The sequence below is a fragment of the Canis aureus genome, chromosome 14 (assembly GCF_053574225.1).
Source record: "Canis aureus isolate CA01 chromosome 14, VMU_Caureus_v.1.0, whole genome shotgun sequence".
Lineage (NCBI taxonomy): Eukaryota > Metazoa > Chordata > Mammalia > Carnivora > Canidae > Canis > Canis aureus.
The window spans coordinates 6,821,166-6,836,591 of NC_135624.1; the positions used below are offsets into that span (position 1 = coordinate 6,821,166).

Below are 15,426 nucleotides of genomic sequence, written 5' to 3' on the forward strand. Positions count from 1 at the left end.
GAAGCCCTGGGATAAGTACCTTTATAAAAGAGACCTCAGAGAGCTCTCTCACCCTTCCTCTATCTGAGGACATGGTGGGTGGACAGTGGTCTACGAATCAGGAAGCAAGAATCACCAGACACTAATTCTGGTGCACCTATATCATGGACTTCCCAGCCTCCGGAATGGTGAGAGATAAATGCCTTGTTTCAGCCACCCAAGCTATGGTAGTTTTTAATAGCTGCCCCAATGGACTAAGTAAGTCACCATGGATTTATAGTAAATGGATCCAATTAGTCTTATATGCTTTTTTTCTCTAGCAGCATTTGGTTGCTAGAGGGCAAATATGGAAAAAAACTGTCATGTTTGTACCAAGATGGGGAAATTTCCTTAATTTTTCTATGTATGATAGAAATGCAGATGAGGACAGAGTTCAGAGTACTGGTAAAGAATGTTAGAACTAGTCATATGATGGACTGTGGAGTCTCAGCTGGATGTAAAGAAACATGGAGAAAGTCTCATGGATTTGGGTGAAGGTAGATGAGGGAGAGGACTGGGGATCCCATTTATGTCAAGGAACAGTGTGGGGGGAGGGAGAGAAAATTGAACAAAGTAATACCAATATGTTTTTATCTGTATATACAAATAGAAAATATATAGATTCTTTGATTAGGGTAGCCCCTGCACTTATAAAGAAATACTCTCAAAAAGGACACACACACACACAATGATGTAGCTATGATATAGTTTACTTCAACACAATAAACAAAAAAAGACAGCTATTTCTTTGGGGAAAAAAAAAAAAAAAAACAACAACACCACCCAATTCTAAATAGGCAGGTTTGGCTTGATTGACCATAATGTGTTTTAGCAAAAAGACTTGGTACACTACATCTAATAAAGCTTCTCTATATACATACATATCAAGTAACTTTGCTAACTTACCATATATTTGAAAAAATCAAAACATATTCATAAAAGAGTCAAATGCAAAACAAAACAAAGAGTCAAATGCATAAGTTAACAATCTTGTGAAGTACAAAAAAAAATCACTCTTTATCCTTCCATTTTCACCTATATTTTTCTTAACAGAATTAAGCCCCATATTTGAAGGCTTAAATCCTTTCTTCCCAAGGCCCTAGGAATACCAAGTTTTCCTTCAAACTTGTAATTGTCTAAAAAGGAGGTTATTTAAATGGTAGGGGAAACAAAGATATACATATTTCACTTCTGTGCCATTCATACAGATTCTGCTGAGGAAGAGTTCCTGAGTTGGCTGCCGATTCACTCAATTTAGCTGAAAAACAATATTGATTATAGTACTAAACTGGCTTTCATGCATCCCATAAGCAGATTTCTTTACCACTGAAAATCAATTAGTGACATTTAGCTCTTAGGTTAATCTGTACAAATGCAATTTGGGAACTCCATGACACTGATGTTAGCATATTTAAATATAAAACGCAAATTTCTGAATATTAAGTATGCATTTTAAATATGCAAATTGCTTTCTCAATACAATTGACCCTTGAACAACATGGGTTTGACCTGCACAGATCCACTTATGTGAGGATTTGTTTCAATAGAGGACAGTACTATAAATGTATTTCCTCTTTCTTATGATTTTAATATTTTTTCTCCAGCTTCCTTTACTGTAAAATACAGTACATAATATACGTAACACACAAAATATGTGTTAATCAACTGTGTTATTGGTAAGGCTTCTGGTCAACAGTAGGCTATTTGTAGTTAAGTTTTGGGGGAGTCAAAAGCTATATGTAAATTTCAACTGTGCAGGGTGGTTGGTGCCCCTAACTCGTGCACTGTTCAAGGCTCAACTCTAATCACTTTTCTATGAATAAAAAATAAAATGGCAAAAGAAACAGAAAAATTTGATGTTCTAAAACAAGACAACTGAGACATGACTCAAGTAAGCTTATATGTAAAAAAAAATTGTTTATTATCATACATAATTGAACAAAACAGCCTTGTCTGAAAGCACTGGATCAAACTATCTTCCCAAGTCTTTCCAAGTCATGATTCTACATATTACAATGAAATATTTTTAATAAGTGCAATCTGTCATGAACTACAAGTTTTTATAGTATTCCTAAATAATGAACTTAACTTTAACTACTATAGCAATGATTTAAATACATGTGCTGTTAAAAAAGAAGTTACAAACATACTCTGAATTTTTTTATCTATAATATTAAAAAGAGATTCCACAACCGCTTCATTCCTTAAGAACTAAGAAGCAAAATACTGAACATAATAAATAAATATGCAACCTGGAGTCCTAGAAAAGGATATAGAACACCGAATATAATAACCCAGTGTATTAAAAATCCAGTATCAGTATTAAAACTTCTTCATCTCAATACAGTTACATTTATTGCTACTATAAATAAGCTGTATATTAAGGCACCTGTCATTACCTATGAAAAAGATCTGGATTCAAAGGAAATATGCACTGAAAACTTTTTTCTTTCTTTCATTCTGGTATCATTACAGATATTATCAATTTAAATTGATAATTAAATTACAGATATTATCAATATTAAATGTTCAGTTTTTGTATAGAAGTAGACACATCTTTAGAACATACTACCTGAATATAGTTAAAATACTTTATATAACACCTTAAAGTACCTAATACTTGAGTGAGGAAATAGGCAAAATCACATCAAGATGGATATAAAGGCCTAAATACAAGAAAGATGATAATCTCTAAGAAAAAAGAATTCTACTGTCATAGATATGTACTCCTGTCTACTGCAATGATATGAGCAGATCTTGGCCAAGTCATTTAACTTCTCTCAGTCTCACTCTCTCCCATCAGTAAAATGTCAATACTAGCTGCTCTGTCAAGTTCCTAAAGCTGTTGTGGGATCTTCTGAGTGGATGTAAAAACAGCTGGCCAAATGTGCAGCACTGAACGAGCTGAACAAATAATCGGCATTGTGATGGGCTGAGATATATCAGGTTTCTGGCATCCTCCCTAACAAAGTTATGACCTGCTCCTTTTGCACCCACTTGAGAACTCCCAGTTTTTGTTAATTAGATCATTGCTGAATGAATGGAGCAAAAATTTATGCAAAGTGAAAATCTCTAAATTCTAGGTTGCAGAATTTTATAAGATAGTTTGCTGTTAAGTGGGGAAACCACACTTTGGTAGTTTGTGCTACCTCTGGACTCTTCCTAATGATAAAGATGGGCTCCCAGCCTTTCCTCAGTCTCCTCTGCAGAGACCTTTGTCTCCCTCACCATCTGCTATTGTACATGAGGCATAGTCCATTATTAGGACTGTTAAACCTTGTAGCAGCATAAAAGAGTTTTAAGAATATTAAAGCAGCACCACAAAGGTCAGTCTTGGGTACATTACTCAGCTTGGCACAAATATGAATGGTTCTGTAATCCCCACCGGGTCTCCTTAACTTAGTCTGCAACTCCTTCCTCTCAGTACAAATGGTTCTAGGCCAGCTTTTTCCAAACTATGTTCTGAGCAATACCAGTTAGGTGAGATGTTAACTGGTGAAAAACAGATTTGTATTAAGTCTGGGATATGCAGGGGGAAATAAGCTTATGTATTGCATAATTTCTCTTTGATGTACTGACTATACATTCTAAAGAGAAAGGGAAGATAAACATTTCCCAGATTCTTCTGACCACAAAATCCCCCCCTTTTTTTTCCCTCTCACAAAATATCTAGAGGGGCTAACAACTCTTCAAATACTCTTTGGGAAATGCTATCCTAGCTAATTCACCTGGGCTTTAAATATTTCAGGGCTACATCTGGCAATAGTGATGATTTTGATTTCTAAAGGAGGAGAATCATTTTGCTTACAAGGTCAACTACCAGGATGGCCTCCTGAATTCCACTTCATAAGTATCCTCCCCAAAGCAACTAAGAACTAAATTTCCTTTACTACATGCTGAGGAATTTAAAGAAATTATTCTCAAGTTAATGAGAATTATAATCTTTTAAATGAAATCTTTATATTCTCCCTCAAACATTAAAAATACAAAGATCTAATTCTAGATCTAAGGACCTAGAATCGCAATTACTTTGAGGACAGCGGGGCATTTTATCACATCACCATAATTAACACTATTAATAAGTAGTAGTAGTAGGGGTGGTGGTGGTGGTAATATTGGTAATTTTGTGGCTTAATCTTCATATCCATGTGATAAATTTAGGACCTACTATTATACTCATTTTAAAGATACTTACACTGAGATTTAGAAATTTGACTGACTTGCCAAGAATCACACAAGTAGTAAGGGCAGAATGTCCAACTTATAACTGACCCCTCATATCATGCTCTTAACTGCTACATAATATCATCTTATATTTTAGTGATGAAACAAAAAAATTAGAGTGTATTTATATAAATCCAACATGATTGAAATTTGGTTTTAGATTTCCTCTTGAGTAAACTTTTATTCCCTAAGGAGGTGCTTTACGTGTTTTTTTGTTTTTTAAGCAAAGAAAAACACAGTTATTTACCAGTGATAGGTTTATACACACAAAGGGTTTTAAAAATCTGCATCCAAGGTGAAGACATTATCTGTAGTTTCTGCCATAACCGCAAAACGTTGATACTCTGCAACTCGTTTCTCAAAGAAATTAGTTTTCCCTTCTAAAGAAATGTTTTCCATAAAATCAAAGGGATTTTCTGCCTGGAAAACCTAAAAAGAAAAGAAATGTCATTTGACATTCTGAAGAAGCCAAATTAAACCCACAAGAAAAACAGATAACTAACAAGCTCAGGTCTCCTAACACCTGTCTAGTCACCTATAGGATCCATTATTCCAGAAGGTCCTAGAGGCACTCAGGGCTGATAAATTCTAAGACAACTGAGATCATCTACTAACCTCCTTAAGAAATTATACTAGCATCTCTGGTATTCTAAGAAGTAGAAAGAAAACATATATTATTGCAGGAAGTGAAAGATTTAACACCAAACTAAAATATTTTTGCAGCTTGAGAGATCCAATACATCATAGATACTGCAGACCTTTTCACAGGTATAACCAATAGATGGATACATACTATCCACAGATGTTTCCAAACAAAATGTGGAACATATGTTGACAAGAAGCTTTTTTATTGCTTCTGAATACAAGAAGCAGACATGGTGATAAAGCTTGATAGAAAATCATGAAATATTTCAATGATCCATGAGGAGCAATAAAATAGGATTTTTGAATTTAGGAGTATTCCAGTAGGGATTATTAACACCACAGACAAGAATATATTAAAATAACCCAAATTAGAAATGAGCAAAGGGTCTGAATAGACAAATACATATTTCTCTAACAAGGCATACAAAGGTCAAGAAGCACATGAAAAAATGCTCAAAATCATTACTCAATAATGAGATGCAAATCAAGACCACAACGAGATACTATTTCAAACTCACTAGAATGGCTATAATAAAAAAGACCACAAGTGTTGGTGAAAATGTGAAGAAACTAAAACCCTCATACACTGCTGAATGTAAAATGGTGCAGTTGCTTTGAAAAACCACCTGGCATTTTCTCTAATAATTAACAATAGTTACTATATGACCCAGCAATTTCACTTGTAGTTATATTTCCGAAAGAAATGAAAACATCTGTCCACGCAAAAACTTATAAGTGAATGTTCATATTAGCATTATTCAAAAGAACCAAAAAGTGGAAACTACTGAAAATGCCCATCAAATGATAAATGGATAAATAAAATTTGGTACGGTCAAGCAATAGAATATTATTCAACTATAAAAAGGAATAAAGTACTGATAAATATTATTCAGCTATAAAAAGGAATAAAGAACTGCTACAACATGAATGAACCCTGAAAACTTCCACTATGGAAAGAATCCAGCCACAAAAATCCATACATTGTATGATTCCATTTATATGAAATGGGATATATAGAATAAGCAAATCTAAAGAGACAGAAATTAGATTAGTGGTGCCTAGTGCTGAGGTGGGGGTGGGAGAAAGAAAGGAAAGTGATTGCTAATAGGTACAGAGTTTCTTTGTGGGGTGCTAAAAATATTCTAAAACAGATCGTTGTGATTGTACAACTCTGTGAATATACTAAAAACTACTGAATTGTACGTTTGTTAATAGGTAAATTGCATGTTCTAACTTATGCCTAAATAAAGCTTAATATATTAATAAAATACATAGTAAACATACATACATATGTAAATACACATATTTACATAGTAAAATACATATATATACACACACTCATATATATAATGTTTCAACAAAAGATTATATGCTGTGTGTGGGTGAGTCATAGAATTCAGTGACATTGCCTGTCAGAGTGGAAATTTGAATTAGAAGGATGTAGTGGAAAAAGCACTGAACCAATCATCTTTTTTTTTTTTTTTTAAATTGATCTATTTATTCATGAGAGACACAGAGAGAGAAGCAGAGACACAGGCAGAGGGAGAAGCAGGCTCCCTGCACGGAGCCCGATGTGGGACTTGATCCCAGAACCCCAGGATCTCACCCTGAGATGAGGCAGATGCTCAACCACTGAGCCACCCAGGCACCCTTGAACCAATCATTATAGCTTCACTGGATTTTAAAACCAGAGACCTTCCAAAAAATCGGATTTAAATCATCCATGGCATGAGCAAGGTAACTAAGACCAGATTAAATTAAGTGCATGTATTTTTCACATAACTTGTATAATCCTAAAATTTGTATGGAACCACAAAAGGCCCCAAATAGCTAAAGCAATCTTGAGAAAGAAAAGCAAAGCTAGAAGTATCACAATCTCAGAATTCAAGATATACTAGAAAGCTATAGTAATCAAAACAATATGGTACTAGTACGAAAAAACAAACACATTAATTCATAGTACAGGAATGAGAGATAAGAAATAAACCCACGTTTATATGCTCAGTCTAAGACAAAAGAGGCAAGACTACACCATGAGGAAAGGATAGTCTTTCAATTAATGGTGCTGGGAAAATTGGACAGCTGCATGCAAAAGAATGAAACTAAACTACTTTCCTTCACCATACACAAAAATAAACTCAAAATGGATGAAAGACCTAAATGTGAAACCATAAAACTCCCTTAAAAAAAAAAAAAAGCAGTAATGTCTTAGAAATTGGCCTTTAGCAACATATATATGTCTCCTTAGGCAAGGGAAACAAAAGCAAAAATAAACTATCATGACTACAGCAGAGGAGACCATCAACAAAGCAAAAAGGCAACCTACAGAATGAGAGAAAATATTTGCAAATATTTTATATATGTGATAATCCAGTAAGAAGTTAGTACACAAAATATGTGAAGAATGTACACAAGTCAATAACAAAACAATGTATCACCTGGTTGAAAAAATGGGCTGAAGGGGAAAAAATGGGCAGAGAAGCTAAATAGACACTTTTCCAAAGAAGATATCAGATGACCAACCAACACATGAAAAAATGTTCAACATCACTAATTATCAAGGAAATGCAGAACAAAACCACAATGAGATATCATCTCACACATGTCAGAATATCTAGTACTAAAAAGACAAGAAATAACAAGCTCTGGTGAGGATGTGGAGAAAAAAAGAACCCTCATGCACTGTTGCTGGAAAATGTAAGTTGGTGTGGCCACTGTGGAAAACCATATGGAAGTTCCTCAAAAACTTAAAAATAGAAATACCATATAATCCCATAATTCTACTACTGAGTATTTATCCAAAGAAAACAAAAACAGAAATTTGAAAAGATACATGCACCCTTATGTTCTTTGCAGCATTATATACAGCAGCAATAGATGTGTGAATTGATCTCAAGCATTCATCAATAGATGAACAGATAAAGATATAATATGTACGTACACACACACACACACACACACACACACACACACACACACTGAAATACTACTCAGCATAAAAAAGAATGAGATCTTGCAATTTATGACAACATGGATGGACCTAGAGAGAATCATCATAAGTGGAATAAGTCAGAGAAAGACAAATACCATATGATTTCACCTCTATGTGGAATTTTAAAAAATAAAACATATGAACAAACAAACAAACAAAAAACAGAAATAGGCTCATAAACACAGAGAACAAATCGGTGATGGCCAGAGGGGAGGAGGTTGAGGATGGGCCAAATATATGAAGGGAATTACAGGTACAAACTTATAGTTATAAAATAAATCAGTCCTTGAGATGAAAAATACAGCATAGGAAATATAATCAATAACATTGTAATAACGTTGTATGGTGACAGGGTGGTGACTACACTTATCATGGTGAACACTGAATAATGTATAGAATTGTCAAGTCAGTTGCACACCTGAAACTAGTATCACATTGTATGCCAACTACATTTCAATAATACCAAAAAATAAAGTGGCTTATTTTTGACACATGGAAATACTCAAATATTTGTTGACTAATCCCAAACTAAAAAAGAAGTAGAAAACATCATTAATGTGGCTCCTACTTAGAATTCTGTATAAATGACAACCATTTGCTAATTTAAGTAATCTCTTATTTTATCAAAAACTATCCTTATAAGAACCATTCTTTTTCTAGCTCCTTGAGTTCAAAGTGTAGTTTATGTCTGTTAAACTGTCTTGTTTCTTAAACTATACATTCAAGGGCTAGATTTTCCTTTGAGAACCTAGCTGGCTGCATTCCACAAGTTTTGATATATATAATAATCTTATTGTTATTTAGTTCATATTCTATTACTTTATATTTTCACTCTAGTCTCATTTTAAGATAGCTTCTCAATTCCTAAGTAGACAGAACTTTTGGCAATCTTTCATCATTAATTTCTAATTTTACTGCATTAAAATCTAAAGGGTCTGTATAATTTCTGCTTTTTGGAATTTATTGATATGTCGAAGGCTTGTGGAACAATGATGTTTCATACTATGTTTATATTTTCTTCTATAGGCAGGATGTTTTATAGATCTACAGTGAACAAGTTCCCAAAGGGAAAACTATACTGAGGAGTCCACAGTTTTTCAATAAGCAGGAGAACATGGATGTACCAGTGTGAGAATATGGTGGTAGGTTAAAGGACAGTGAGTTCCCTTTAAGGTTCAACTGAGCAAATTAATTTTCCTGTAACAAACATATTAGTATAACAAACACAATTTTAAAAAATATACAGTTCATAAATTTAAGAGATCATAGTAATACAGTTGTAATCTTGATTTATCCATTACCAGTAAACAGAGGATTTTATAACCAAAATAATAAAATATAGTTCATCTTACAAAAAACCTTTGCCATATCTGACTTTTTCATGATAGTATTTCTGTGGTCACCAGAATATAAATGCATTACTGAGAAAGGAAATGATTACTCCAGCATCATGAATTTCATAAGACTTCTTATTAAGTACAATTTAAACTTACATTTCCATGCTAAGAAGTTAAAACCTATAATTTCTAATTACCATCATATACACAGTACACAGTAATGTTCTATGAATGTTCCACTTACGGTGAATACAACATGACCACTTAGTGTGCATTTACTGTATATCTGATACTATTTGAAGTGCTTTAAGTACACCAATTCATCAATAATCCTTTGTGATAAGTAGTATTATTATCATCTCCCTTTCATGGATGAGGAAATGGGGATAAGAGGTTAAGAAACTTGCTCATCTTGTTAGAAAGTAGCAGAACCAGGATTCAAACTCAGGTAGACTGGCTGCAGCCTACATCTGTTATGTGAGAAACACATCTCTTTATGAAACTCAGGTATATTATCTCTGAGAAACAAAATTAAAAATAAAAGACAACTGAGTTTAAAGGGTCAAATTATGACAGTTAATGTCTTCATAATAACTATTCATATTTAGAAGTATTAATGTTCAGGGGTGCCTGGATGGCTCAGTTGGTTGTGTCTGACTCTTGGCTTCAGGCTCAGGTTGTGATCTCAGGGTTGTGAGGTTGAGCCCTGAGTGAGACTCTGTGCTCAGTGTGGAGTCAACTTAAGATTTTTACTCCCTGTCTGTCCCTCCCCACCAGTTCTCTCTCTCTCTCTCTCTAAAATAAATAAATAAATATTTAAAAAATTTAAATAAAAGTATTAATTCAGATGGATTAATCTCATTAAACAAATAAAAGATAAACAGGCCTTAAAAAAATAACTAATGCTGGGAGCCTGGGTGGTTCAGTCAGTTAAGCAGTTGACTCTTAATTTCAGCTCAGGTCACGATCTCAGGATCCTGAGATCAAGCTCTATGGTAGGCTCCACGCTCAGCAGGGAGTCTGCTTGAGGATTCTCTCTTCCTTTCCCTTGGTCTTTCCCCCTGCTCATGCTCATTCTCTCTCTTTTCCTCTCTAAAATAACTCTTTAAAAAATATTAACATAAAAGTCATAACACAGACCCATGGGGATTTATGAGGGTAAACATATATATACATATCAAATTCAATTTACTCAAAGATAATCCTACTAAATGCCTATAATTATTATGAGTAATTTATTGAGCTTATTAATTCTAAGATTTATCAGCCTCCTACTTCTGTTACGAATTTCAAGTTTCAAAGGATTTCACAAAACCAATTTGTTCATGCAAACCAAGGCTGTCACAGACATTTTTTTTAAAATATTTTATTTATTTATATTTGAGGGAGAGAGAAAGCATACACAAACTGGTGGGAGGGGCAAAGGGAGAGGGAGGAAGCCCCATGACGTTGGGTTCAATACCAGGATCCCAGGATCATGACCTGAGCTGAAGGCAGACACTTAACCAACTGAGCCACCCAGGTATCCCTGTCACAGACATTTCATTTTATTTTTTTAAATATTTTTATTTATTTATTCATAGAAACACAGAGAGAGAGAGAGAGAGAGAGGCAGAGACACAGGCAGAGGAAGAAGCAGGCTCCATGCAGAGAGGCTGACATGGGACTCCATCCAGGGTCTCCAGGATCATGCCCTGGGTTGCAGCAGTGATAAACTGCTGCGTCACCGGGGCTGCCCTGTCACAGACATTTTAAAAGTAGACTGGTATGCTACAAATGCTTTCAATGAAATATAATACTTTAGTAGCTTTGCTTGCTATAATGTTTTAGCTAGCAGTAATACATTTTTAAACACCTTACCTTTGAGAATCCAAGTTCCACAAGTAATCTGTCAGCTACAAACTCAATATACTGTTTCATCAAAACACAATTCATTCCAATGAGGCCAACTGGCAAGGCTTCCGTTAAAAACTCCTGAGATATGAACAAAAACAAAATAAAGTACAGGGACAGAACAGAAATGCATATTTTCCAAATAAAAACAGGGTTTTAGTTTTTTAGTCTTCTAAGTCCCTGAGAAAAGTATACTAGGATAAATTCTTTCTACATGGCAATGTCCATTTGTTTAAAAATGTTTGGGGGTATTACTATTCACAGTATTTCACATTCTCAAGTTGCCAAAGTAAGTTGAAACTAACAAATTACTGGTATTTTATACAATGGCATTATAGGACCTTAATTCATAGGCTTTCTCCATAGAAAAAAGGGGATACTTTGTTCTGAAATATCTGGAAAAAGATTCACCAAAGATGAACATGATTATGGAAGGGAAAGAGTGAAACACAATTAACAAAGAAAATGAAAAAATAAAAGTGAATCAGAGGGTTGGGAGATAAACTGAACTCCAACTATATTGAAAGACAGTGGTAAAGTGTTAAGAGGGGAAAAATAAAAACATTAACTATCTGGATTTAGTTCTCAAAATGGTTAAAATACCAAAATGCATTTTATGCATTTTCTCCTTCCCAACATGAAAACCATGGCTATCAAACTATATAGTATTTTTTTTTAAAAAGAGTTTAGATTTTTACATTCCATAAATTGTTTTACTATTCACTAATTCATTGATTTACTAATTCTATAAACATTTAATGCATGCTTCAAGCTAGGTATCTTGCTCGGTTTTGAAAATACAAAACAAACAAGAAACCGTCACTGCTCTTCAGTAGCTGAAAATCTAAAAGCAAGGAAGCAAACTAACATAATTATTTGCTGTGGCCGTAGAATGTGTCAGATCAATGAGACAGAAAAAAATCCTGAAATAGATTTTTGTATATATAAAACTCTTAACATTTACTTACAAACAAAACTGACATAATAATTGCAATGCATCATCTGTTGGTACTGTCAGATTGACTATATAAAATTGCTGATACGTGCTTTGACCTACAAGTGGCAATTTCCTATGAGTCAACCCAATACACTAATGGCATAAACATACGAGAAAAAGAGATGTGCTAATCATATATGCTTCCCTGCTTACCTGCTCAATTTCAACAGCATTAACAATGATCTCCCTGACCCTTTCTTCTGAAGGTTTATTTACTAAGTATTGAAACATCAGGCAAGCAAAGTCACAGTGAAGCCCCTAAAACAGAAGAAAAATACCATTGTTGAAGAATGTTTAATCACCTATTTTCACACCTATCATGTGTCAGGCGTCATATAAAGAAGGCTCTAGGAATGCAACACAGAATTCATGGAAGATAGAGGAGGGATTCATAGTACCAGGAACTACTTCCTTTCAAATCTCATTAAAATGCCAATTATAATAACCTATCATGAAAATGTTTCAGTGCCAGTAAATCTTAATTCGTCAGTGTGAAAGATGAATTAATTAACAAGAAGAATAACAACTACAAATCTGCAACCAAAATCATTTTGGAAAGGAAAACAAAGAAAGAGCTGAAATGAAAATTCATTCATTTCTTATGTCTAAAAAAACTAAGTGACTGAAAACGATGTGTTTAAAGAAAAGGTGAAACTGATTCAGAGATTTCAAAAAGACAACATGTTTATTAAATAAGAATGACTCAAGATAAAAATAAATTCAGTGCAATGAAAATGAAAAGAATGAAGAACGCCATTGGAAGCTGTACAAAACAGAAATGACACTGCTGATAACCAAAGAAGAAAATAAACTTGTGACCTACCTGTAGAACAGAATGGTTACACAAATGCAAGAAATGGGTTAGAGCTTTACATAATTAGAGCACAGAGCAAGAAGATCCAATCTACAATTAACAGGATTCTAAAACACAGAACAGACGGTATAAAGCTAAAAACAACAGAATTGCAAAGTCAAAACAAAGAAAGAGGCCAGAGACAGAGGAAGATGATGCAGTGCCAAACAAAATTAAGCTAGAGACTATAAAATGAAGCAAGGCAGAGTCAATGAACATTTCTAAGCTACAAAGAAAAGCAATTTTTTTTTGTAAGCCACCAGGGTGACAAGGATGAAGGAATGTGCACCTTACAGGGTTACAAATAAGAGTTTGCTTGGGTTTTTTCTAAATAAATCAACAAAAACCAAAGACAAATGAAAGACAAGACTCAAATCAAAGGCTGTATTCCAAGGATTATTTACCTACTTATCATTCCCAGAAGAAGCATCAGAAAAAAAAAAAAACTTAAAAAAACAAAAACAAAAACAAAAAAAACAAACCTTTTTGAACAGCTAATATTAAGCAGATTTGTTAGGCAAACATTCTTCCCAGACTGGACTCAAGAGGATACTTCAGATTACCAAAGGCTGAATTTCAAATAAACCGTGAAAGCTGTTAAAGTGTTAATTAGAACTGACAGCGAGCCACATATTACAGAGATGAGTAAATCAAAGGTAGGCACTCATATTGCTAAATCAATAAGTGAATACAATTAATTTTGAAGTTTAAAGCAAGTCCAATCAAAACCTCAATAGCATTGTTTTTAGTTAAAAGAATATGAGACTAGAACTTGATTATTTGAACAACTAAAAAGGAAGGATAAATTAAGTAATGTGACAGAGGTGCCAATTATCAATACAATGGCAACCATATCACAAAATATAACTGTATAAAATTAACATGTTATATATCTTAAATTTGCCAAAGTATGTCTTTTTTTGTATGTATGTCAAATGTATTGCTTTTTGTTTGTTTTAATAATAAATTTATTTTTTATTGGTGTTCAATTTGCCAACATACAGAATAACACACAGTGCTCAACCCGTCAAGTGCCCCCCTCAGGGCCTGTCACCCATTCACCCCCACCCCCTGCCCTCCTCCCCTTCCACTACTCCTAGTTCGTTTCCCAGAGTTAGGAGTCTTTATGTTCTGTCTCCCTTTCTGATATTTCCTACCCATTTCTTCTCCCTTCCCTTCTATTCCCTTTCACTATTATTTATATTCCCCAAATGAATGAGAACATATAATGTTTGTCCTTCTCTGATTGACTCATTTCACTCAGCATAATACCCTCCAGTTCCATCCACGTGGAAGCAAATGGTGGGTATTTGTCATTTCTAATGGCTGAGGAATATTCCATTGTATACATAAACCACATCTTCTTTATCCATTCATCTTTCGATGGACACCGAGGCTCCTTCCACAGTGTGGCTATTGTGGACATTGCTGCTAGAAACATCGGGGTGCAGGTGTCCCGGCGTTTCACTGCATCTGTATCTTTGGGGTAAATCCCCAACAGTGCAATTGCTGGGTCGTAGGGCAGGTCTAGTTTTAACTCTTTGAGGAACCTCCACACAGTTTTCCAGAGTGGCTGCACCAGTTCACATTCCCACCAACAGTGTAAGAGGGTTCCCTTTTCTCCGCATCCTCTCCAACATTTGTGGTTTCCTGCCTTGTTAATTAGCCCCATTCTCACTGGTGTGAGGTGGGATCTCATTGTGGTTTTGATTTGTATTTCCCTGATGGCAAGTGATGCAGAGCATTTTCTCATGTGCATGTTGGCCATGTCTATGTCTTCCTCTGTGAGATTTCTGTTCATGTCTTTTGCCCATTTCATGATTGGATTGTTTGTTTCTTTGCTGTTGAGTTTAAGAAGTTCTTTATAGATCTTGGAAACTAGCCCTTTATCTGATAGGTCACTTGCAAATATCTTCTCCCATTCTGTAGGTTGTCTTTTAGTTTTGTTGACTGCATCCTTTGCTGTGCAAAAGCTTCTTATCTTGATGAAGTCCCAATAGTTCATTTTTGCTTTTGTTTCTTTTGCCTTCGTGGATGTATCTTGCAAGAAGTTACTATGGCCGAGTTCAAAAAGGGTGTTGCCTGTGTTCTTCTCTAGGATTTTGATGGATTCTTGTCTCACATTTAGATCTTTCATCCATTTTGAGTTTATCTTTGTGTATGGTGAAAGAGAGTGGTCTAGTTTCATTCTTCTGCATGTGGATGTCCAATTTTCCCAGCACCATTTATTGAAGAGACTGTCTTTCTTCCAGTGGATAGTCTTTCCTCCTTTATCAAGTATTAGTTGACCATAAACTTGAGGGTCCACTTCTGGATTCTCTATTCTGTTCCATTGATTTATGTGTCTGTTTTTGTGCCAGTACCACACTGTCTTGATGACCACAGCTTTGTAGTACAACCTGAAATCTGGCAGTGTGATGCCCCCAGCTATGGTTTTCTTTTTTAAAATTCCCCTGGCTATTCGGGG

At 34.7% G+C, this 15,426-nt stretch overlaps 1 protein-coding gene across 6 annotated transcripts in view; it reads right to left on the minus strand.

Annotated features, from left to right (window-relative positions):
• Positions 1-15,426, minus strand: part of RRM2B (ribonucleotide reductase regulatory TP53 inducible subunit M2B) — a 64,103-nt gene that overhangs the window by 20,198 nt on the left and 28,479 nt on the right. For 2 of the 6 annotated variants that reach the window (XM_077846834.1, XM_077846830.1), the window contains exons 7-9: positions 12,260-12,364; positions 11,077-11,190; positions 10,771-10,953 (exon numbers count right to left, since the gene is read on the minus strand). In XM_077846834.1, coding sequence (XP_077702960.1) covers positions 10,786-10,953; positions 11,077-11,190; positions 12,260-12,364 — 387 coding nt within the window. In that variant the 3' untranslated portion in view covers positions 10,771-10,785. Of the gene's footprint in view, positions 1-710; positions 1,277-1,915; positions 4,672-10,770; positions 10,954-11,076; positions 11,191-12,259; positions 12,365-15,426 lie in introns of those variants that run through there. The other 4 variants (XR_013351455.1, XM_077846833.1, XM_077846832.1 and 1 more) reach the window with 3 other exon arrangements.